Source organism: Peromyscus leucopus, chromosome 7 (assembly GCF_004664715.2).
Source record: "Peromyscus leucopus breed LL Stock chromosome 7, UCI_PerLeu_2.1, whole genome shotgun sequence".
Lineage (NCBI taxonomy): Eukaryota > Metazoa > Chordata > Mammalia > Rodentia > Cricetidae > Peromyscus > Peromyscus leucopus.
In genome coordinates, this window is record NC_051069.1 from 54520819 (window position 1) to 54546765 (window position 25947).

At 41.7% G+C, this 25947-nt stretch overlaps 1 protein-coding gene across 5 annotated transcripts in view; it reads left to right on the top strand.

Annotated features, from left to right (window-relative positions):
• The window catches only part of Fat3 (FAT atypical cadherin 3), a 602516-nt gene that overhangs the window by 410079 nt on the left and 166490 nt on the right, over positions 1-25947 (top strand). For all 5 annotated transcript variants that reach the window (XR_005091996.1, XM_037207739.1, XM_037207740.1 and 2 more), the window contains exon 4: positions 14296-14357. Coding sequence is in view for 4 of the 5 variants with exons in the window: in XM_037207739.1 (XP_037063634.1) it covers positions 14296-14357 (62 nt within the window). In the remaining variant the exon portion in view is untranslated. The remainder of the gene's footprint in view (positions 1-14295; positions 14358-25947) is intronic.

Sequence of the window (25947 nt, forward strand, 5' to 3'; positions counted from 1 at the left end):
AATTATTTGCTAATTACAGGCACAGTAGCACTGTGCCAGCTCTAGGGTGGTAAGGGGGTTGAAAATTCCCTCTCAGGCTCTGTGCACAGCCATTTGTTCCGAAGACACTGTATTTCCCAGAGTGTGACTTAGAAGGTCCCTCTCCCTGTGCCCTCCCAGCCACACGGCCAGTGTCTGATTCTCTCCATCTCCTCTCCAGATTTTCCAACTCTTGCAGCCATTCGCTGACTTGATTAACAAATCTCAAATGCCATTTAACTCATCCATTAAATAAGACAGCAACCCATAGCACAGTCCTACTAACTCTTATAGACATTTTTGGAAGGACTAACCTGAGGCTGATGGTTTCTTATATTTTGGGAAGTGAAATATCAGCTGAATTCTATGATTGGCAGGCTAATAATCCCTGTTCATATGTGACAGGTTCTTGGACAAATAACATAATTTAGTTAAACAAAAAGTAAAAGCAAAATAGAAATAAAATACATTTTAGAAAGTCAGGAACATTGGCAATCTGCCATCCTCCCCCCCCCCCCCGCAGCCATCCCCCCACTAACCTCCTAGACTGCTGACTCGACTGTAGGACAGAATCAACAAGGCTTTTTGTGAACCTGTAAGGTTTCACATTGAAAGCCCCAAACAGTAATTATCACAGCACAGAGTTTGTTTGGAAGCTCCACAAAGGGCATGATTTGAAAAGCCAGGTTTCAATGCTGAGTGAATGTTCTCACAATATAGACCATTACCTGCTCTGAATAGCAGAGAACGTGTGTAACTGACTCATATACACACATATGCAAAAGGTTTTCTATGGGGTACAGAGATGGCTCAGTCAATAAGCACTTGCCCCAGTAATGGAAGGATCCGAGTTCACTTCCCAGAATCCACCTTAATAAAGCCTGTCATTGTAACATGCACCCACAATTCTAGTCTGGGGTAGGCAGGGACTAGCAGGTCTCTGAGCTCCATGGCCAGCCTAGTGGGAGAGTTTCAGGCCAGTGAGACATGTTTCAAAAAACAAGGTGGAGCTGATCAGAAGGCTCAGCGGGTCAAAGCATCTGCCTCCAAGTGTGATGGCCTGTGTTCCATCCCCAGAACCTACTGTAGAAAAAGAACTGATCCTATGGGTTGTTTTGATTTCCACACCTACTCAATAGCACACACACATGTATGTGCACACACACACTTAAAAACAACCATGGTGGACAGTGCCTGAGGAATACTGCTCAGGTTTGATGTCTAAACTCCACACAAGCACACACATAAACTCACATACATATACCTAGCAACAAAAATATTTAACTAGATGCATTGTACTTCGTCTGATTATTTAATACACATGCTTCTTGTAATTTAGTCCTTAGGTTTGTTAAGATATCTTGGTCCCCTTTTACAGAGCCTGTGCTAAGTCTGAAGGACACTAACAGTGGCTTCACTTCCCAAAAATGAACACCATGTGATTAAAATCATGGCTAACTTGGGGAAGGTCACAGGCTACTGCAGAAACAACATACAGAGTTCTTAATGGGGTGGCTTATAGCGTGTTCTACAAAAGAGGCCATGTCTGGATTGACAGGGCCTCTTTTCCGAGGTGCTATAAACGATGTTAAACCTTCCTTTATTTCCACTTTGTTTTATGTAAGAAGAAAATTTCAAGTGTTACCCCCAGTGGGGAAGAGGTTATTTGCTACCCATAAAGCCATTGTTACTTTAGAGGGAAAAACTGGAGCTCACAACATTTTAAAAGAGGCTCATGTCCTCTGTGTCGATAAATAATGGTGCACAGGGTTCATCATTCTTACAATGAATGGTGCTTCCTCCCAAAGAACGGACAAACAGTGAAGGGCCATTGCTTCAGAATCTCAATGAGGAGGCTATTAGAGCAGTGGGAAGAGAGTGGGAAGAGGGATCCAGGCCAGGGTAATGGCTGAGGAGGAACGAGGCTTCCACCAAGTCTGAGTCCAATCCCTAGGGCACAGAGGAAGGAAAAACTAAGCCCTGCAAGGCCACTCAGCTTCCACACAGCTCAATAGGAGACATGCACCACCACACAACCATAATAAATAAGGTAGTACAGTTTTTAAAAAATTATAGAGGAAGAAAAGTCAGATTCCAGAGTATTTCAGGAAGTGTGACTTTACAGTTTTTCACACATGGTTACTGTGTTTAACACAGTGTGGTGGAGCAGAAGCCCTGTTGGACAAATGCTAATAAACAGTTACATAGGCTATTTGCAATTAGAACATCAAAATGGCGGTTGTTAAAATTAAACTGCCTCACAAATTGTTTGTCTTGAAGCCATTAAACATTCTCCTGAGACCTTTCTGTCCTGTTAATTTACCAAGATGGCAGAAAGGTAAACCCCAACCAGCCATGGAGCTATCACAGATTCTCAGACAGGTGGTACAATAAGAATGAGCGTGTACATTGCATATGTGAATTTAAAGCAAAGACTTGGAGTATGTGAAAATCAACTGCAAAATGTGTGCCTTTTCTCTTTTCCTTTCTCTTTCTCTCTCTGTTATTACTAACAGGTTTCTGATAATGTACAAAGCCTTCCATAAAAAGTAGTGTTTCTTAATTTGATTTCACAACATTGCTACTAAGAGGTCTTGTATAATTTATAGAATAAAAATGCTCTTTACGAATTGTGTCTTCAAAGCACACATACATTTTCAAGACTTTACACATTCTCTGAGTAATTTGCACTTTATCCATCCTCTTGATTTTAGCTGTCACATGGAAACAGATGTGGGAAGAAATTATTTGCAGTGAAATAATTTCTTAGGGAAGTGCAGTGCCTGTTTTCACACCTCTGGAGTGAATTAAAGAATATTCCATGATCTTTCAAACAAACAGGAGGAAACTTCATCTCTCGGTTGTCTGATTACTGAATTCACAGGCATTGTCAGAGCAACCAAGCTGAAATAATAAGGATTCCTTCTTTTTCTGCGTGCAGTGAGAAATAGCACCCTGTGCTTTTAAGGTTTTAACACAAGGAAGATGTGTATTGTTTTTGAAGTTTAAAAAATTATTTTTAAATTTTTATACTTAAAATTGTATGTTGAGCATATCTCCCCCCACCATGTTACCTCCCATTAGTCTCTTCTGTTTCCTCCAGACAATTTTATAGCTACTTTCCTGTCATATGCCATACACAATGATTTTATGTCTCTGTACAAAATCCAGGAAGCAAAAGCAAGAGAAAGCATATGTTATGTCTTCCTGAACCTGGATTGATTCTCTTCGTGTGATCGTCTCAGTTGCTGTAAGTCAACACATCAGAGCAACACTTGCAGACCAATGCTTTTTGCAGTACTGCTCACAGTGGCTAAGTTACACAGCCTACTGAGGTGTCTAACAGCAGAGGAATGGCTAAGAAGAAAGTGGTTTATGTGCACAATGGATTAGTGTTTTCATTGATAAAGAAGAGTGAAGTCATAGCATTTGTAGGAAAGCAGAAGCACTGCTTTGCATACAAGTATACCTGCTTTACTTCTTTCAGTATTAAAATATACTCTCTCTATCTCTCTATCTCTCTCTCTCTCTCTCTATCTCTCTCTCTCTCTCTCTCTCTCTCTCTCTCTCTCTCTCTGTGTGTGTGTGTGTGTGTGTGTGTGTGTATGTGTGTGTGTGCAGGTTGGCATATACCATGGTACCCAAGTAGAGATCAGAGAACAACTTTGTAGAGCTGGTTTTCTGTCTGACACCTGGGTTCTCGTGTCTGTTCTGGTGTCAAACTCAGGTCAGAAGGATGGGTGGTAAGGAACCTTACCGTCTGAGCCCTCTTACCAGCCACTATTACAGCTTTCCTGCAGCTCCTTAGAGCTGAATCCTTCATCTGTGTGCCTCCTAACTAAGTCTATGTACTCTCTCAAAGTCAAGGTGGCAAGAGCACCCAGGACCCTCCTTTGCATATAGCAAAGAAGCTGCAGAGCCAGCGTTTAAACCCTGCCCCACCTCTTTCTTCAAGGCTCTGTCCCTAGCCTCATACTGATTTGGCATGTCAACCTTGCCAGGGTCTCCGGTAATCTGGTAATTTTACTGAGCACTAATGTCTAGGTCTAAATGTATCTTACTCCCTTTTACCTCTCCAACAGCACATTCCATCTGGGATCCTTCTCCAGGGCATCCTGATTTGCCTAGAGTATGTGTTCAATCACACATTCTGTTGAAGTGTTTCCAATATGTATCCATCTTCCTCACTGGGCTTTCAGTCCTATGATCCAAAATGTGGCTTTAGGATTGTATCTCCTGGGTTCTCCCCATTGTGCCTGAGGGAGACATGTATGTGGAAAGAGGAGCCATCACCAGGAGGTGAGAGAGTACATAGACTTAGTTAGGGGGATCCATGCGGCAAGGGAGGGTGAACTCTACAACAAGAAAGAAAACAAAAATTCCGGAATGAAGAAACACTGTAGCCAAGATGAATCATAGTGAGACAAGAGGAAGCATAGTTCAGATCACAGCTGGGGCGCATGACATCCTCCTAGTGTGGTCCTTTGCTAGAGAGGGACTTGGAACAGAGGTCTAGAGAATTCAGATAGAGAATTCAGTGGACTACATTTCTTGAACTGCTAATTATGGGCAGTATGGTTCATGGCAGGGAAACCAAATCATCCAGATAAGCCACAGCTTGATTACTATAACCCTATCACCGAGAACATAGCAACTATATACACAGTGGCTTTCAACCTTGGCTGAACCTCAGAACAGTGGAACCAGCCAGGATGTTTCAGAGATACCCAAGGCCTAGGATTCAACCTGTAACACAATATAGACAGTCTTTAGATATCGGGCCTGATTTCAATATATATAAGAACTCCCCGAGTGCTTCCAGCACACAGCTGACTTTAAAACCCAGAAATTGTCTAGAAAAGAGCCCCTACTGATTCATTGCCTACCATCCCTTAGGGAACACTCAGTGTTAATCCATGCCACACTAACCATTGAGGATGTACATTCTCCTCTCAATGAGATGCAACAGACATACACTGAAAGTTCTTACCAGTAAGTCTTGGAGTAAGTTGCTTAAACTATAAGTAACAGCTTCCTTATCTGCCAGAGGAAAGGCTGAGGAGTAGACATGATTTTTGTTACACTAACATTTGAAACAGTAGGAGGGAATCTCAAGATGAGAGAAACAAGGTTAGACTGTGGGATGCACAGGATAGCCCTGTGGCTATTCTTCTGGTTGATAAGAATAATAATATCATCCAGGCATTTAGTATGTGGGAGGAACCAAGCCAAGAATTTTTAACGGATTGCTTAATTTAATAAGTTTCATTTTACAAAAATTTAGAAAGCTAAGTAACTTGCCAAAAGGCATGCAGCTGCCTGGGCTCGAGCTGAGGTGGGAAGCTAGACACACAGAGGTCAGAGCCTGCTGCTGTTTGGTACACACACGGCTAGAGCAACTTCCCAATACCTCCCATACCAAATAATCCCGAGAGCCCTTATATTTAGCTGAATTTAGATTTCCAGCCATTTCTGCTTCTTTATTTTCATCACACAGTATTTGGAATTATGCAAAAATATCTTGGCAGAAAGATAAAAGAGATGTGTGCCATATTGCACATCTGAGTCCGCACACCAGTGATGTGTTAATGGCACCTAAGGATGGCATCATTTTCTATGACATCCTTAATACTGACTTGCCATCTGCAGTTTAATTTCTCTGAAGTAATCCAATAAGCATTCAAAGTACAGCAAAACAGCCCAGAGACATTTTCAGGTGCATAAATGCTTCCTCAACCTAGGCAGATTTGCAGAGCGGAGCCCAAGGGTTCTGTGTGATGAGGAGGATGCCGATCAGGAGAAGAACTGTAAGAACAGATGGGCCAGGGAAGTATCCAGGCACCCTGGCAAAAGCAGTCTTAATTCTATGTGTGTGTGCATGTGCACAGGTGTGTGCATGGATGGTTGTGAGGCAGAAACACCATCTACAGACAGAATACTACAGAGGAGGAGTTTGGAAAAGTCCTTCGCCTTCAGATCACCATTACCCTTTGCTTGCTGGCGCTACCTTACACTTTACTCTGAGAGTAAGTCACCTTGACCCAGATGCCCTTCACCCATCTACTCTATAGCAAATGGTACTGGGATGAGAAAGAGCTTGCTGAGCCTCAGAATGCTCCTTCCAGGTTATGGGCACCCCTCTCTGTCAGTTAGGCATGAGAGGAAGGTAGTAGACATGTGTGTACACCTAACTTTTCTTTCAAAAGCTGGCTTTTGTATGTGGCAGTCTCAGAATGCTCAATCCGAATGGGAAAGTGTGTCTGTCTGGCAGAGGAGTGCTGAGACTTCTCCGCTGCTAAGGCAGACTTGCAAAATGCCATCCCCTGGCTCACCCAGCCAGAAAATGAAGTGTATCTGTTACAGAGGCAGCCGCTGTGAACCCTGCTTACGTCACGGTGTCTCCATGCTTCTGTTGAAAACACACTCTCTCTAGCAGAGTTCTAAGGCTCCTATTAGCATCTTGTAAATTCCTATTTATCAAGAAATGCATGTGTTGCAGGCTTAAGCTCTGTTGGTGTCCCTTGTCAAATTTTCTTAAGAAAATTTAATAGCATCACTTGTGTGCTCAGTGGAGCAACTCCAGATCTTCACGCCTGACGAAGCAGCCCTTACTTAAGAAGCACATCAAATAGGTCCAGTTCCCATAATCCTTTTTAACCCCCTCATAACCAATATCTTAGCTCCCATCCTTTCTGATTATTCTTTTCTTTATAAGGAATCATATATATGTATATGTATATATTCAAATCTGAGATTACATATTCCTTTTTTCTATTTGTTTATATTTTAAAGATGCTTTTATACATATGAGTACCACATATAGGTCTGTGTAACACATGCATGCCTAGTGCCGATGGATATGAGAAGAAAGCATCAGATCTCCTGGAACTGGAGTTACAGATGTTGTGGCCTTCCATGTGGATGCTGAGAACCAAATCTGGGTCCCATACAAGAGCAACAAGTGCTCTTAATCTCTGAGCCATCTTTCCAGCCCAACTTTAAAAAATATATTTAAGCAGTCCTGACACTTGGTTTAATTTTACCTTTAAGTCTGAAGTTTATGTTTGGTATGTGACCATTTTATTTCTCTTCTTTTTGTTTTTGTTTTGTTTTGTTTTGTTTTTGTTTTTATTTTTGTTTTTGTTTTTGTTTTGAGACAGGGTTTCTCTTTGTAGCTTTGGAGCCTGTCCTGGATCTTATCCTGTAGACCAGGCTGGCCTTAACCTCACAGAGATCTGCCTGCCTCTGCCTCCAAGTACTGGAATTAAAGGCGTGTGCCACCACCACCTGGTGACCATTTTATTTCTTTCCAAGTTCAACAAATAGCCTTATATTCATATGAAAACACTATAGGTGACGTTTTAAATTGTCTTTAAGGACTAAACGCTGAGGAAGAAAAAGCTTCTGTCAGAGCTGCACTGGCCTCTGTGTACCTAGGTAGCTGGATCTTGGAATGCCCTTTCCTAGTTGATTGTTCTCAAGCAGAAACTCACCATCACCCCCTGCCAACTGCATTCCCAATTCAAATTCTCTCTCCTTTCTATCAAATTGCCATTTTCACAACTTGGAACCTGTGTTGATTAGGATCTTGTCTTCAGGGGACCTTTCCTATTGTCTCAGTGAGAGAACAGACTTTTTATTTTTTTATTTATTTATTGTTTTTTTAAATTTTCTTTTATAATTTAAGTTAATTTTACATATCAGCCACAGATTCCCTTGTTCTCCCCCCTTCCACCCCCCCTCTGCCTTCCCCCTAGCCCAGCCCCCCATTCCCATCTCCTCCATGGCAAAGACTCCCCTGAGGATTGAATTCAAGTTGGTAGATTCGGTCCAGGCAGGTCCAGTCCCCTCCTCCCAGGCTGAGCCAAGTGTCCCTGCATAAGCCCAGGTTCTAAACAGCCAACTCATGCACTGAAGACAGGTCCCAGTCCCACTGCCTGGATGCCTCCCAAACAGATCAAGCTAATCAACTGTCTTACTTATCCAGAGGGCCTGATCCAGTTGAGGGCTCCTCAGCTATTGGTTCATAGTTCATGTGTTTCCATTCATTTGGCTATTTGTCCCTGTGCTTTTCCAACCTTGGTCTCAACAATTCTCCCTCATACAAACCTTCCTCTTTCTAGCCAATTGGACTCCTGGAGCTCTACCTGGGGCCTGGCCGTGGATCTCTGCATCCAGTTCCCTCAGTGATTGGATGAGGTTTCTAATATGACAATTAGGGTGTTTGGCCATCCGATCACCAGAGTAGGTCAGTTTGGGCTTTCTCTTGACCATTGCCAGTAGTCTATTGTGGAGGTATCCTTGTGGATTTCTGTGGACCTCTCTAGCACTTTGCTTCTTCCTATTCTCATGTGGTCTTCATTTATCATGGTCTCTTATTCCTTGTTCTCCCTCTCTGTTCTTGATCCAGCTGGGATCCCCCACTCCTCTAAGCTCTCTTTCCCTCGACCCTTGCCCTTCATTACCCCCACTCACGTCCAGGCTGTTCATATAGATCTCATCCATTGAGAGAACAGACTTTTCTCTTTAATGACATGAATCTTAACAACAGTAACTTTCTCCACAACTGCCTTGCCTGCTTCTTTAAATTCACTCATGCTCTTTTCCTAACCAACCACATATTTCTTAAATCTTTCCATCTGACTTCAGAGTTAACTATGAACAGTAGTTAATAACCATGACACAGCTGGCATGTTATATTGTCTTGAAATTTCTTCTACAAAAAATATAAGTGCATTATTTTTTCATTTGTTCTTGCTTAAACTTGCATAACATGAGCAGTACATTTTCAAATTCTTTGTCAGACTATCATATGAACAAACCTCCAGCGTCCCTTCTACAAACTTGTTCAAATTTCTATGAACCTCATAGTCAGATTATCACAGTAACCATCTTACTTCACAGCAGCAATTGTCAGTATGAGTTATTTCTTCATTGCTGTGATAAAATGTCTGCCTTGAGCAACTAGAGAAGAAAGGCTTGGAGTGGCTCATCCTTTAGGGGACACAGTCCACCCTGGTGGGAAGGCATGGCAAAGGGAGTGTGTGGTGGCTGGTCATAGTGTGCCTACAGTCAAGAAATCTTCTCCTTTTCCCTCTTTTCATTCAACCAAGAATCCCATCCCATGTAATTATTCTTCCAGATCCAGATATTCCCTCCCTCAAGTCTCTCTAGAAACTTCCTCACAGTCATATCCTGAAATGTGTCTCCTAGGTGACTCTAAATCCAGTCAAGTTGACAGTGAAGATTTGCCATCATGATAGTTTAGTTTAATTTTCTGGAATTCTAGAAGATCAGAAAAATAAACTTGAAGTGAAAACAACTATTTGGTCTATTTAAAAAGCAGAACTGGGGCTGGGGAGATGTCTCAGTAAATAAAGTACTTTCTGCTCAAGCATGAGGATCTGAGCTTGGATCTTAAGCATCCACATGAGAAGATGGGATGCAGCATGTGCCTGTGACCCCAGTGCTGGAGAGGTAGAGACAGGTGGTACCTGGAGCTTGCAGGTCAGCCAGTCTAGCCAATGAGTAAGCTCCATGTTTATAGAGAGGTCTTATCTCAAAAAACAAGGTAGAGAGTGACAGAGGAAAATTCTCTGCATCCATTCTGGCCCACACATATGCACACACAAGTGCACATATAGGCATGTATACTTAGGTTGTACAGTATCTGATTTATTGTGGGATTCTTCAAGACCATGTATGTGAACTTTTTAGGACAGTACCTAATATATGGTATATATTAGCCATTACTACATTATTATTCCCCCACATTTGTCCATAAGTTAGATAGAAATCAGGATGTGGAGAAAGGTGGGAAGGTCCCAGGATCCATAGGCACAAGATCAAGGATAAACTGCTTTAGGCAAGGAGTGAAACTCTGAGCTTAATATTAAGGAGGGGGGAGGGGAGAAGGGAGGAAGGGAGAGAGGTTACAGGAAAGAAAAAGAGGGGAAAATAACTAAGCAGTAGTTTTAAGTTTATGGGAACTTTAGGGGGCATTTGGCTTCAATCCCTGTGCACCAAGACCACGTTGAATAAAACAACACCACTGAATGTTCTGGAAGACAGGTCCACTTCACCCTCAGCCCTCCTCCAAACAACTTCCTCTTACAACACTGCACAATCGCTTTATTAAGCGTCAGGAGTACCAGATGAATAATAGCCGTTAGAGAAAACTTCAACAAACAGAGAAACACTCTGGGTGCCCTCAGAGCAGAATTTATGCATCCAGCAAGTGAGACAAGCACTTGACCTGAGTACTTGGACTGGGGGACCACCTTAAGTCTGGCTTCTTGGGCTGTGGCCTCAAGGGGGATCCAGAGAATAAATAAGCTTCCGGCAACTGTGTGTAGGAGATCTAGGAAGTTGCATGGGAAAAGTAATATGTGGGTCATCTGCAAGTATGAAGAAGCGTTCAGCGTGCTGGGCATGGACATAGGAAATTAGGTGGGAAATGCAGAAAGTACTAAGGGTGGCATTAATTCTAGTTAGATGTTTTAATAGCAAGCCCACCATCCTGCCCTCTGGGAGAATTATGCTGAACCAGCCAAGACCTGCACTTAAAGTAAATGTGAATGTCCTGTTGGTAGTTACACAGATGTGACCCAGGACACACACACACACAGAGAGAGGGGGGCGGGAGAGAGAGAAAGAGGAGATCAGGAAAAAGACATTCTAGTATGTGTCATCATTCTGACCACAGCTACTTAGAGTATCTTCAGTCTTTGTGACCAGGCAGCTACATTTTTAGTCAGCTTTTCAGAGAGATTGTTCAAGTCTCCTGCCCCCCTTCCATGACAAAGTCAAAGCCAGCTATTTTTAAAGCAATTGCCCCTTTCCAGTCATTTATTACCTCACTTAATGTCATTGACTTACGGCTGGCATCTTTCCCCCTCCTAAGTATAAGTTTGTATAAGGAATTATATCAAATTATGTGGCTCTTCTCACAGCCCAACCACATTCCAAAGTGGGGGAACTCCATTTCATCTTTTAAGTCTCCAAGTATAAGTGTCCCATGTGTCTACACTTCCAGTGCAGTGGCCACACTGCTCTCTTATGTAGGTTGCAGAACAGGATTCCTTTCCACATGGCTGAGCAAGTGTGGTTAAAGGGATCCTTGTCCTGTTTTCTCCTTCACTCCGTTTTAAGGTCCAATCCATTGTGGACAACACAACCATGGAAATGAAGCTGCTCTTTCTAATGAATCCCTCAGGACTGTGAATGGGGACTCCCTGACTTCCTTCCTGACTGTAGAAAACAGCCACACTTTTGGTATCCTGCTGTTCATCCCAAGCATGTACCTCTCTAGGAAGTAAACTTTACCCTTTCCAGGTTTTCTTAGGACTGACCAGATAATGACTTGATTTTTCATTGCAAATAACCCTGAATTACTACTCTAACACCACCTACCCAAAAGTTCACTGTTTCTTAGTTCCAGATTCCCTAGACATACCTGATAATTTTGTCATTCATTGAAACCCAAGGTTAAGCCTGATTGCTAAGTTCATTCATTCACTAAGTATCCTCACTTTGCAAATATGAAGATTTGTTAAAACCTGAAAGGCAAAGTTTGTAATTTCTCACAGATTTTTGATCACTTTGTTGATACATGACTTACATAAAATAACATCTGTGCATATAAAGTATGCAATTCAACACTTTTCAGAGTATAGTACAAATTACACAAGCCTCACCTTAATAATATGTAAAGGACTCTTGTTGCTCTCAAAAAAAACCATATACCTATCAGTTTTTCTCACTATCCCCATTCCACCTCATCTGCTTTTCTAATGATTTCTTCTTTTAACTCCTTCTGCCCTGTGTTTTACTTATGTTTGAGAGTACACAGGGGCCAGAAGCCCAGAGTACTGGGGTGTGCAAGACTTCCTATGGCTTCCCTCTAGGAGCAATAACTGCTTGACTTCCCAGCTCCAGCTCACTGCTGAGTAAAGAGTTTCAAGCCCCCTTCTATGTGAGCTGATAAACTCACTTATGAAGGGCACAAATGGGAGACACTGGACTGCTCTCTCAGACCCATGTGAGCATTGTAAAAAATATACAAATTTCCTGAAGACTTCCTCTAGCAATCACCAGGAGAAAAGCTGGTTGTCACCCTGGGCAATCATGCAGATTGAGCCCAGGTTGCAGGAGTACTGGTGACATGAGAGGACTCAGGGGAGCAGAGGTCTGTGGTACCTGCTCTCTCTCTCTCTCTCTCTCTCTCTCTCTCTCTCTCTCTCTCTGTGTGTGTGTATGTGTGTGTGTGTGTGTGTGTGTGAGAGAGAGAGAGAGAGAGAGAGAGAGAGAGAGAGAGAGAGAGAGAGAGATCACCACAGATGTGCAGTAGGAAGCAGAATTCTCCCTCCAACCACCACGTGTTTATAGCCTTCTTATAGCGAGCACGCCATAATCCCATTGTGCCTTCTAACACAGGACTCCCTCTGAGGAGGCTGGAAGCTGGACGAAAGGCTCTCTCACTCTGTGAAAACAGCTACTATTCACTTGAAAAGAGCCTTCATGACATATGACCTTGTCAGACAGCATGGGCCGGAACTGTAGAGTGTGAGTCAGACCACACAGATCCTCAGTCAATATGAAGCCAGGAGCCAAGCTTGTCTCTGCCTTCTGGATGTGGCTGAGCAGGCAGAAAGATGGATGACAATGGAAAGTGTTAGAGAGATTCAGCAAAGAAGAGTCCAATTGGACAGCTCCTTGCTCTTAAATGCGGAGGACCATCTGAGTCCTCATCCCCAGATTCTGATACAGGAAACCAGCGATGAAGTGGAGTGATCAATTTGTATTTTTAAACTTCTAGGGAGTATTGTAGTAGTGAAGAGGGAAGGGAGTCATTGACTCTTCCTCTGAACACCACTGGGGCAGTGTTGCAGATGTCCTGCTCCACAGAGCAAATCCAAAGACAGTAGCGGGGTCCCCTTCCTTATTCTAGGTAAGGAACAAGACGGGTAACAGCATTGGAAGCAATTGGCAGAGTCTTCCCATCATGACATGTCCATGTGTCCACTGGAAAGTCACAGACTTGAGAACAAAGAATTGTAATGATGACAGAGGAGGGCACTGTTGACAAGTGGCATATCAGCTTGGCCAACACAAGTCAAATCTAAAAGTCTGTGGGTACAACTAGTTGATAAGAGGGTGTTATACATTTCAAATTTGCTAAGAATGTGAATTTTAAGTGCTCTCACCACAAAATAAGTACTTTAGGCTGAGCCACACAAATGAGTTCTTGGTGCAAACAAAGCACAGGGCGAAGCGGGTGTGCCAGCTGGTAGAGGGCTGTGCTACTCTAACTGAGATATTATTTTGCATGTCACCAAGGCATCATTTAGTTTCCTATGGCCTTTTGTTTCTCTAGAGTCCATGCCCTCCCACTCATCCATCTACAGCTCAGCAGCCTGAGGTCAAGAACTTCCCTGTAGACTCCAGAAGCCTTCTCCATATGTAGTTTTTCTTTGCTCTTCCTTTGTTAATCAGCATACACCATGAAAAAAAACCCAACTTGTATTTTCTTCAGAGATATTATAATGAAGAAATGGAAAATAAATTTGATTCATAATAGCCATTTCGAAATAAGAATAATAAAATGTGCAAAGGACAAATTTGTGCAATAAGCCAAGAGGTCTCAGAGGTCCACCTTCTCATTTCCTTTCTTTATAGACATCGGAAGAAAAGATAGGTCCTTCCCCATGGGATATCTTAGTATAAAGATCCAAATGCATAAAGCAGAATGATAAACTTATCATGAGGTGTCTGTTGTGAGAGCTACTGAATTTGAAATAATTATGTGTACAAGTGTAGCTATTGTAGAAACCATCCTCTTGGAAAGTGTAACTCCAAATTATGTAAGCATATAAAATTAAAAAAGAAAAAAAAAAGTGACCTCTCATAGCTGGAATCTAATCAGTGTCAACTACCTGTTAACAACTTAAGAACTTTTAATGCAGCTCCTAGAGCACTACAGTCCTGAGTAAATGAATCTTTGGGCTGCCTCGGATTAGAAAAACAATGTTTCTTAGGAGTTTTTGCATTCCTCCCAGACAGCAATGGCTCTTCTGTGCTAAACAGAACTGTGATCATGTCCCACAGTTTCTTAGCACATTTGATTTTGCTTTAAGAATAAGTCTGAGCATCCCTGGGAAGTGGAGGGGTGCCATTCTTCATCATTTTTGCTTTCCCTTTAACTGGGCTTTTTTTGCCATATTCAATGAGCTACTTGCCCCAGATATTTAAAAGTAAAATATTCTCATTTCTACACAGGTCTGATTACCACGACTTCAAGGAAATTGGATCGAGAGCAGCAGGCGGAACATTTTCTGGAGGTAAGCGCATAGAGAGAAGCAGCACTCATTAAAATTGACTTTCGCTAAACTCTCCTAACCTTCATCTCAAGCAAGAACCTTAACACATCTAAGCAGTGGGTTTCCAAGGCATGTGCTCCTCCTGGCCTGATTGATTCCAAATTCAGAGGCTTCCAGTGCAGTCCTCTCCATGTACTGCTAAGGACATGCAGGTGCCTGCACGTCTCTGCCTGGACTTCAGACTCTATCAATAATCAGAGAAGAACATTTGGGAGCAGACCCCTGTGGGCCTCAGCTCCAGATGTCTACAGGATAAAGGCAGCATCACTATAGTTCGAGTGAAGGATGTCATTCGAGAGGATGCTGATCACCTCATTTCTCTTCCTGGGGAGAGGGCTGAGGCTGAGAGGTGCTTCTTGATTCACAGCCCAAGATGACTGCTCCTGAAACTGTAAAATCCACAGCCATAATTCATTAAGACAGGAGCAGCCATAGTGGAAACTCTAAGAGCATTACTTCTGAGGAGAGAGAGAGATTAAAAGACAGTGTAAGGCAACAGATGAGAAAACAGATATGAGAGAGTGTTGTGGGTCTTCTTTCTGTACATTTCCAGGTTCTTTATTGGGAAGCTTGAAGGAGTTTTATAGCACCATGATTTAAGTGTGACGGTGTGATATGGCATGGAGGATGATGTTCAAATTGTGAGGGCATTATTCAGAGCTGATAATGTGCACACATTTGAAATGCTCCTTTTATCCCTAGGACTTGCTCACATGTACCACACCTGCTCACACATACACAACTACATGCCTATACACACCTATACACAACTTTATACCTACTTACCTACATGTGCCTCGAGACATTTGCATACCTTACACATACACTTTCATACCCCTACAAACTTACACACCTACACAAATACACATATACTTGTACTGCACACACACAGCTCTCAAAACTTATCCAGGAATCTCTTTGGAGTCCTCCTCTATTTACTTATTCACCACGAAGGAACTGTGCAAGGAACCCTGGGCATTGAAGTGTTCTGCCTTGTGTAGCCTCAAGCTTTTCATCACACTATATAATTAATCACCCTAGACTTCTATTTCCTTCCCCTGATCCCCTGAAGTATTGCAGAGAATGCATAATACTTATACCTTATAGGGACACTGTTAGTATCAAACATTGTGTTCTATAGCAAAGTATTTTTCAGAACTCCAAGTCCCATGTATAATAGAGTGTTGTTATTACAGCATAACCTTGTGATAATCTGTCTAAAACACCACCTTTATCCATAAAGATAAAGACTACAGTCTTACAAAAAATAATTATAATAATTCTTTCCCCAAAATCCTATTAATAGGCTGAAACTCCAACTGGTTCAGGTTGGTGATGCCAGTATTGTTTTGTGCATTTCTCTACTTTCCAGATGAGGCAGCTAAACCTGTTACCTCCCAGAAGGAGGGAAAAAAAGACAGTGTTTCATGATCCATGGTACCCTGGGGAGGGCATGGTACAGAGCAGGGATGATGTTGTGCTGGAGAGAAGTGATATAAGACTGATTGGAGCCAGTAGGCTTTGCTTCCCACGCACATCCCTGATGCTTACAGAGTCTTCAGAGACGTAGCTGAGTATGGAGAACCAGGCTGGTGCTTGAACTGGTATAGCTTGGGGTCTAGAACCCAACTGCTCAGTGTGATATAAAATCAAGGGATGGAAGGTAGCATAGAAACTAATGTCACAGAGTTGTTACACGATTACAATTTATATGAGATCCTGCGTCCATCGACTGGCACTGAATAAGGGTTGAGGAAAGTAAATGCAGTAATTGAGGCCTTGGCTATTATCACATGGGGCCCTAAGGATAGAACCCTCAGATGTAAACTCCATCTGATTCCTATGAGGGGAAAAAAGAAACAGCAGTCTGGGCAACTGCAATACAGCCTGGTCTCTGCCTGTGACTAGATACTACCCAGTCCCTCTACAGACTGAGGGCAGGAATGATAAGCCATATGATAGTCAAAGGAAGAAGCCACTGAAAAGGTACAAAGAGAATGCCAGAGTGGGGGGGGGGATGAGCTGGTTAGGAAGCCCTATTTAAAGAGGTGGCAATTGATGGCTTGAGTCTGAGATTCTGTCCAAGAAACTGAAAGTAGAGGAGAGTGTCAATGTGGAGAAGGGCAGAGGGTGAGACGGTGGTAAGTCAAAGTGAAAAGCAGCAGGCTGATGCAGTCAGGATCCCATACTTCATCCATGACTGCAGCAGACAGCCATAGCCTATTGACAAGTTGATTACAGAGTCCAGCAGGGCAGGGCTGTAGTGATATTTGTTCCGCCCATGACCTTGGGCTAGCTAGTCCAAAGGAGGTGGTGCTTCCTGCCATTGAACATGACCTCTTATAAGCAGTTGAAAAAGGGTCACATGCACTTCTCCCTGCTCCTGCCTGTAAGGTGGGTTCACTCTGGGTCAGATTGGAAGACAACTTCTGCTGTCTACTCTGTTCTGTATGTGAGTGTATTTTCTCAATTTATATCTTAATAAATTCTGTTACTCATTTAATAGACTCATGTGGATTGATCATAATACAGGACAGCAGAGACAGTGGAAGATTGTGGGACATTTTAGTGAGACCCAGGAAGGACAGTGTGACCTTGGGGATGGTAAGGACAATGTTGATAAAGAAAAAAATTATCTACTCCAGACCCCAGCAGGGATACAGGGACAGGCATGAGGTTAACTTTCTAAAGTTTCCACAGTTGGTAATTTAAGGGTGAAATTATTAAGGCCACTCCACATAGTTAAAAGGGAGGTTTATTTAGTGGTGTAACTTACAAATGAAGGCATAGGTGGGTTGCAGGGTCTGAGGAAGACGTAGCACAGTCCGGTGGTGTTCTCTGGAGAACTCGCAGTCGGTCTACCTCTAGCATCCAGGGTCCAGGAACCAAGAAAGGTGGCGCATCTGGATCTCGGGTCTTCAGGGTCCTCTCTTGGCCCTGCCTTGTAGGTGTGACAGTTACCGAAGCCTCAATGAGGGTTGGAACTTCCAGATCAAAGCTGGAATGGCTACCCACTACAGTTCTGGGTCATCTGAATCAAACCAGTGTGCCCCAGGGCACATCTCATTGCCTTTCCAGTTTCATGACACACTGTCCTCAAAAGTCTACTGAGACTCCAAAGCCAGCTGGATCTTTCTCTTCTCTCTTTCTTCTTCCTCTCTCCTCTCTTCATGTCTGTTTCCCCCTCTTCCTCCCTCTCTCCCTTCTCTCTTCTTCCTCTTCTATTCATTCTCTTGCCCTCAACCTTTAAATTGTATATTTTATAGCCATTGTGTTTATTTTGTGTAATGTCACAGGAGAGTTTGAATATACCCATTTGTTTTAATTGATTATCGAAGGAATATTATAACTAATATTAAGTTATATTAACTATATATTAACCAATAAAACTAGTAATTATAACTAATAGTCCTGCAAAAATAATGCTTGGTAGTACAGACTGGAGTTTTCCATCATTGTACATAAATTTTTGTAGCTGCTGATTCATTTGGAGAATCCTGAGTGTGGAAATTAACCTCTTGGGGAGTTTAATTGACCAGGAAACACTCTGATCCTCTAATGTTCATATTTACCTCTGGTCTATTTCATAGTTTTCCTTTCCAATGAAATGAAGTTGACTTTTCTTGAAAGAACCTGTTTAGACACCTACAGGGCACATACATGCTGTAAAGGAAACCCAGAGGACATGGGTGGTTGGGTGTTGGTGGCTGTCTCCATGATAGAAGGCACTTCAGGTATACCTTGGTTAAAGATAACTTTGATTGTGTGTGGGATGCATGGACTTGTGACTCTGTAGAGAAGTCATATTAGCCTGTGGCTGTCATATTGTTCTGAATCACACCTGTGACCCCATTATTCAGGAGGCTGAGGCAGTTGAACCACAGTTCCAACTAATTTAGTCTCCATAGGAGACTGACTCATCATATCATATCATATCATATCATATCATATCATATCATATCATATCATATATCATGTTATATCATATCATAGGAAGCTGGTTATTCCCAGAATCCAGAGAACTTTAAATTGCAGAAGAACAACAAGGAATGCAGACAGAGTGGCATGCACAGCTTCTGCATCCTCCAAGATTTCTAAGTGTTAATTCTCAATTACCTTGGAAGTCACTTATGTGAAGATATTCTGCTGCTCTTCTCTTACCTTCACAGATGCAAAAATATATGTGTAACTCATACATTCAACCTTTATATATCCTTGACAGGCAGCCGTGGCTGTGGTGTGGGAGGCCAGTTACTACATCCACAGTTAGTGTTGGAAATAAACACATTAATTAGTGAATAAGCATCATGGCTTGGTAGTTTTGTCTTTGGTCCAGATTACTCCATTTTCAGAGAAATCAGCTACAAAATAAGTAGCAAAGGCACTAGCTCTTTCTTGTAGTATAATCACTAATGTGATTATACTACAAGGTATACTTTAGCGTCTTGCCTATCAGATGCTGAAGCACCCCAAAGGTATAAAATTGATTTCTCCAGGTATTGAATCAAGGCCACTAGGGAAGCCAGGCCTTCATTTCAGGAGTGTCTGACTCTGTTAGACTACAGAACTCGGATGTAGTCTTGGACCTCTCTAGACCTCATATTCCTTGTAGATGAATTTCTAAACTATCTTATTAAATAGAAAACATGGAGCCAGATATAGGGGTGAAAACCTGAGACAGATCAGAGGAATAGGAACAGCCGTATGCTAACCTCATCTCACCAACTCCACAGCTTCCAAAAGAGCCAGTTACTTCCTGTCTACCCACGCCTATATGCCTTGCTGTTCTGCCATCTGATTTGCTCTCTCTGTCCAGCCACATCACTTCCTCTTCCAGCCCAGCTCTGTCACTTCCTGCCTGTCTGTACAGACCTCCAGACCTCCATGGTAAACTAGTGTTGGCATTTAAGGCATGTGCCACCATGCCTGGCTCTGTTCCCAGTGTGACCTTGAACTCTCAGAGATCCAGACAGATCCCTGCTTCCCAAGTGATAGGATTAAAGGTGTATGCTATCTTTGCCTGACTTCTGTATTTACTTATAATGGCTGGCTTTTTCCTCTGATCTCTAGGCAAGCTTTATTTATTAGAGCACAAATAAAATCTCACCACATTTCCTCCCCCATAAAGAGGAATAACAGTCTTTGTCTCTCAGTTGATGTAAAAAGTAGATGAAATGACAGCTGAAAGGTGCTCGGGGGTAGATGTTAGGGAATGTGTGTGAACAATGAAGGCATGGTCATTACAGACTGGCATTCTTGCCTCTGTGCTCTACACCTGGGGAACTCTGACTGCTATGTGTATGACATGACTGGGGTCACCCTAAAAGAGGGTGTTGGAGGCACGTTCAGCACATGGGAAAAAGTATGAGCTCAGAGATAGAAGCCAAGGGCCTTGTGCCTCCTTCCTTTGCATAAGGATTGACAAGTTAAATTTTCTCCAGCTATGATTTTCTTTATCTGTAAAATGGAAGTAGCAACACCTTGATTTATACACACAAGGCACAGAGAGCCAGGCACTTACAAAGCCTCCAAAACACTGCCAGCCCCTCCCTCTTCCTTCTCCTCCTTTCTCCCTGTCTTCAAAAAAACGCCGTCAGTTACCTTTCTTTTCTGTAGCTGCCCCAGCAGTTGACTCTCTCATATTGAATTGATTATTCTTATACACACACACATATACACACAGCAACGCACACACGCACACACACACACACACAAAGTTCTGACTTAATTGTGTCTTTATCTTGCTTACAAAAAGAGCATGATTCTGCTTCTCTTTTGCTTTTGAAATGATGTTCTGTTAGGGGCTGGATATTCTGATTAAAATCTCCCAAAACAGAGAAAGTATTTTATTTGTAAATCAAAAAATATGACAGGATAGGACCAAGTAACCAGTATAGAGACAGCAAATGAGAAATTATGCTGAATATGTGTATAACTTGAAGTAGCTGAGAGAATATGGTGAGAGTTTATGCAGTAAAATTGGTATAAATGTCAAATCATAGCAGAGATATACCTAAACCTACAGACATGTGTATTATTTAGTGTCTGTCTTTTTCACAGACTCATCCATCATCTTCTGTAGGATGCAACTCATGTGACTCTGATTTTCGGCATGCCTGGAAGTCTCTTCACTTTCCTATTAATGAAGTTTATCCTTTGACAATTTTATTCAGATATTTAATTTAATCAGGCATTCTGGTTACTCTCTCCCCACAATAAGAGAAATGTGCTGGGGTTCAGTAAGTTTGTACACACTTTCTCTTGCCTCAGATGTAAATCCATTTGCTAGTGAACATGTTTCCCTGGGACTTCTCTACTTTGCTAAGCATCTGCCATTGAAAGATGATAATTTCTGTAAAGACAAGTACAACCTCACTTCACCCTGGTATTTCCAGAACTTAATTCTAAGAGAGTTGGAAGGTGTCTCCTGGGTGTCCTGTATCAGCCACTTCTCCTGTTGCTGTGAAGGAAGGAAGGTTTTTTGTCTCATGTCATCCCACTCTGCATAGAGGCCACTGTTTGAACCACAGCCTGTGTTCAAAGCCCAAGAGCAGTTCCTAAATCAGTTTCCTATTGGAATCTGTCACCCCCAGGAGATGACAAATATCTAATCCAGAAAGGACATCTTAGATTTTTTTTAGTGATGCACTGTTGTGATCCCTGGCATGCTACTGTGCACTTTTAAAGATGCTGATGCATCAGGATTAGACATGGAGCTAAGCTCTGTGCTAATATATACTTTCCTATGATGCTATTGAAATGGTGTATACTTCCAGGTAACTACTTCAAATAAAACAGAAAAAAATCAACATTGTTGACATAAACTACTCTTTAGTGCTGTAATTACAAAGCCTCATGAACACAAAGCTCTCCAGACCAGGCAGCCAGAATCCACAGAGGGATCTGACCAAACTAGACCATCTTCACCACTGGAGAGAGGCATGATTCCTTCTGCATGCCTCTGTGTCAGGAAGAATCCCTCAGGCAAAGTCTGCCTTTCCAAGCCTCTGAGGGCTCTGAGGAGGTGGCAGGGAAAGCAGGAAGCCATGCTAAATTCCAAGCTCTACTCTAGCCTTATTGGCAGAGATCCAAACCAGCAGCAGACAGGCTCTCATGGTTTGCAGGAATTGGAGACCCTCTTGTTGTTTTTAAGAAGGGAACAAGATAAGGTTTTTTATTTATTCAACATTTATTAAACAGAGGATGTTCTGTATCTATCAGCCATAGCCAGGGCATGCCTCTGCATGAAAAATCACAACCCCCTGCCCAAGGCCATGACAAATCCAGGATCTACACTTCAATACATCTCTGCAAAGCCATCTGCCCCTCTTCAGAAATGTTTCCAAGGGCAAGTCACTTAAAAGTTTCTGTAGACCAAACTAATCAATTTCTGATGATTTAAAGCATATACATGGACCAGGATTTTGCTTTTAGGCCACCAACCACCTCTCAAACCATGACATGGAGTTTTCTTATTAGTTATAAATGCTCAGCCTACCTTAGGCTCATTTCTGGCTAGCACTTGTAGCTTAAATTAACCTGTTTCTTTTTATCTACCTTTTGCCTCAGGGTTTTTTACTTTTCTTGCTTTCTTTATATCTTACTTTCACTGCTTCTTGTGTCTGCTGGCTGGTGGCTGCCTGGCTTCTTATCCCAGGTGTGTCCCTTTCTTTCTCTCTTCCTTCCTCTCTTGTTCTTCTCTCATTCTTTTCTCCTCCTATTTATTCTCTCTGCCCGCCAGCCCTGCCTATCCTTTGTTTGCCTAGCTATTGGCCATTCAGCTCTTTATTAGACTAATCAGGTGCCTTAGGCAGACAAGGTGAAACAAATGCAACACATCTTTACATGATTAAACAAATTCAGCATGAACAAATCTGATACATGTTTGCACAGTTAAATAATATTATATAGCATAAACAAATGTAACACATCTTTGCATAATTAAAACAATATTATACAATATAAATGTCCACATACAAACACACAGAGAGGTAGGGACACATACATACATATACACACTTACATGCACACACAGGGACATAGACATATATGTACATATAAACACATATGTATGCACACTAACACACAAATTCATATGCACACAGACATATATACAGCATGCACATACACACTCAGACACAGAAATATATATACATACATACATATATACACAAATACATAAACAGAATAAATACAAATGCATGTGCACACATATATACACACATACATATACACACATAAATATATATGCATACAAACATATGCACCCAAATGCCTATATACATATATGCACATAAATACATACATATATACACTCACACGCACACATAGAACTATACCTGCATGCATACGTAATACACACAAATATATATGCACAATAAATACAAGTGCACATTCACACATATATACACACATACATGTACATACACAGGCATACACATATGTACCCACATGTCCACATACATATGTACATATATGCGTACACTTAGATATACAAACATGTATGTACACAACACACATATACATACATATACTCATGCACATACATTTATGCATCTATATACACAGACACACATACTATATACCCACCAACCCTATTCACACATACATACATACATATATACATAATACACACATTCATACGTTAGTACATATACACACACACAAACACTTATGAAAGGGAGAAAAAACCTAAACTACTCTAAATTTTTAAATTTTAAACTGACTAGGGTAGGATGTAGTCAGAAGTTTTCCTGTGTCCCCCTATGCCCCACCTGCCAGACATTCTACAAGACACAGCAAAAAATGACTAAGAAACTCTAGACCTATGGGCTGAAGATGATGGAAGCCCCAATGTTACAGAGGAACTTTGGATGACTGTCCAGGCAGTCAGCTGTCTATGTCATTCTAGATTTTTGGAAGTTGCTTACAATGCATTTCCTGTTTACTTAGGTAATATTATATCCTTCTTGGGTCTTTGATGTAGCTGAAGACTAGATAGTTATAATTTTCCTTGGATATGATAAAAGATAAATTAGATATGAAACTTTAGACTCACAAATATAGGATAGATAATAAAATATTTTCTTTAATTTTGCCAAATACAAATAGACTAGATATTATAATTGTAATTATTGCTTGATAACTGTTTATATGTAATTTTACTATGTTAAAGTTAATCCCTTCATTTTTGATTATACAGAAAAGAGGAAATGATATGGGATGTCTTTCTGTATGCTGTGAATGTGTTGCTCTATTGGTTGATAAATAAAGCTGCATTGGCCTATGGCAAGACAGCTTTGAGGCAGGCAAGAAAATCAAGCAGATAGACAGGAAGAGAAAGAAGAGGAGGAGAAACACCATCCCACCATCCAGGGAGCAGCATGTAATGGCACATAGGTAATTCCACAGAACATGTGGCAAAACATAGATTAATAGAAATGGGTTAATTTAAGTTACAAGAGCTAGCTAGTAAGAAGCCTGAGTCATAGGCCATATAACTTACAATTAATATTAAGCTTCTGAATGATTATTTTATAAGTGGCTGCAGGACCACTGGTGAGAGAGATTTGTCTGGACCATGCAGGGCTGGGCAGGACACAGGAAAACTTCTGCCTACATTAGGATTTTAAGGAGTACAGTTACTCTGAATTATGAAATGGTTTCCAACATGTGACTATGATGTACAGCATATAATACAAAACATATATTCATGTTGCAGGAAAGGAAAAAGCAGAGAGAGGGAGACATGCAAAAGAACATAAACAACTAGAAAAACTTTAATAAGGAAAATTTAATAGCATCCATAACTTCCCCAATCACTTTTTCTATTTTGTTATGTGATCTCTCAGAACATGTTTGCTTTTACATGCATACACATATCTATTACATGTAACCTCACATAAAAGCTGTCAAATATGGCTGAAGAGAGGCTCAGTGCTTAAGGCATTTGCTGCTATTGCAGAGGTCCAGAGTTCGGTTTCCATCACTCCCATCAGGCAGTTCACTGTCTGTAAATCCAGCTCCAAGGGCTCAGGCACCATCTTCTGGCCTCTGTGGGTACCTGCATACATGTGCACACTCACACATGCAGGCATCTACATACGTGTAAATCTTTCAAAGCTGTCAAATCTCTTGTAATGCTGTACATATTCTTTTAAAAACATTTCTCATCTATTGTGTTCATTTATATATTAACAAATTCATGTTCCTCCCCCCATGGGATCTCATTAGACAGTACTCCATGGTAGTAGACTCTGTAATGACCTTAAGCAGGGAACCACCCATCAGAGGACTGCATGGATTTTGCCTGCCCTTCCTTCTAGACCCTCTGCTTACATGTCTGTACTGTTGGTATGCAGCCCACTCAGAGGCTCATGGATCAGTTTGAAGACAGACTGTTGAAATCAACCCACATCACATAACAGATGACTTGATTAGGCTGCACTGACACAGTTGCAGAGGATCCCTGCTGGCCTAAGCCTGCAACCTCGGGGCCTCTGCAACTTACCCACAAACACCAGCTATTCCTCTCACTTTCAGGGCAGAGTGACATTCTATACCACAACCACATTGTAACCATCATTTGCCAAAGGTATCAATAAATCCTTTACATTCTTAAAATATCCCCATTGACCAACATCTTTGAACCAGCTCATCTAGATGATGGGGTGTTAAAATACTCAAGGAAGGGTAAGCATTTACCAAATATGAGCATGTGAGCAGCAGCCACATTTAACATTGCTGCCTGCCCTATCTACAGGTGACATTTTGTGATGTCAATGGAGACATGATGTCAATCAGTAAGTACCCTGGCTAAGGCCCAGTGTGTCTTTGAGAGGGCATGCATGCCATCCTAGGTTGGAAAGAAAAATCTGGCTCAGTTGTTAAGAGCGCTTACTGCTCTTGCAGAATACCTAGATTCAGTCCCAGCAACTACACTGCAGCTTGCACCCGTGCGTTACTCGAATTCCAGGAGTTAGGACACCCTTTTCTGGCCTCCGAGGACACCAGGAACAGATAGAGTACATATGCATAATGTAGCCAAACACAAAATAAAAGTACATAAATCTTTCTTTGAAAAAAGTAAAGCTAAATCCTGTCAGATGATGCCCATGGAAGCCAGAGAGAGAGAAGCAGCCACTGACGTAGCCCCATCAATTTCCACTGAGGCTGGGGTGTGGGGGAGTCTGAAAACTCGTGGTGTGCATGCTAAGCAGTCATTGCTGCCCTGGCTTAAACTCACTTTCACACAACCTTGATATGTGCTTTTGAGGAACGGATGGCAGAGAAAATAATATGCTTCTACAAAATGCCCTGTTTTGAAGGTAAAATATAAGTAAATATATAATTTATGGATATGAGTCTGTCAAGACCAAAGATTACAGGATCCTTAAAGACTATTTTTGTTTCCTTCCTGGCACTGAGTTAAACCTACTAGACTTATAAATATTGGCTGAACTGAATTGAAAAGCATTTTTTCCCTCCACAGCTTTTCATGTGTTTAAATCAAGGAAGGAGAACTGAGTGGCAGCTCAACTTTACAATTAGT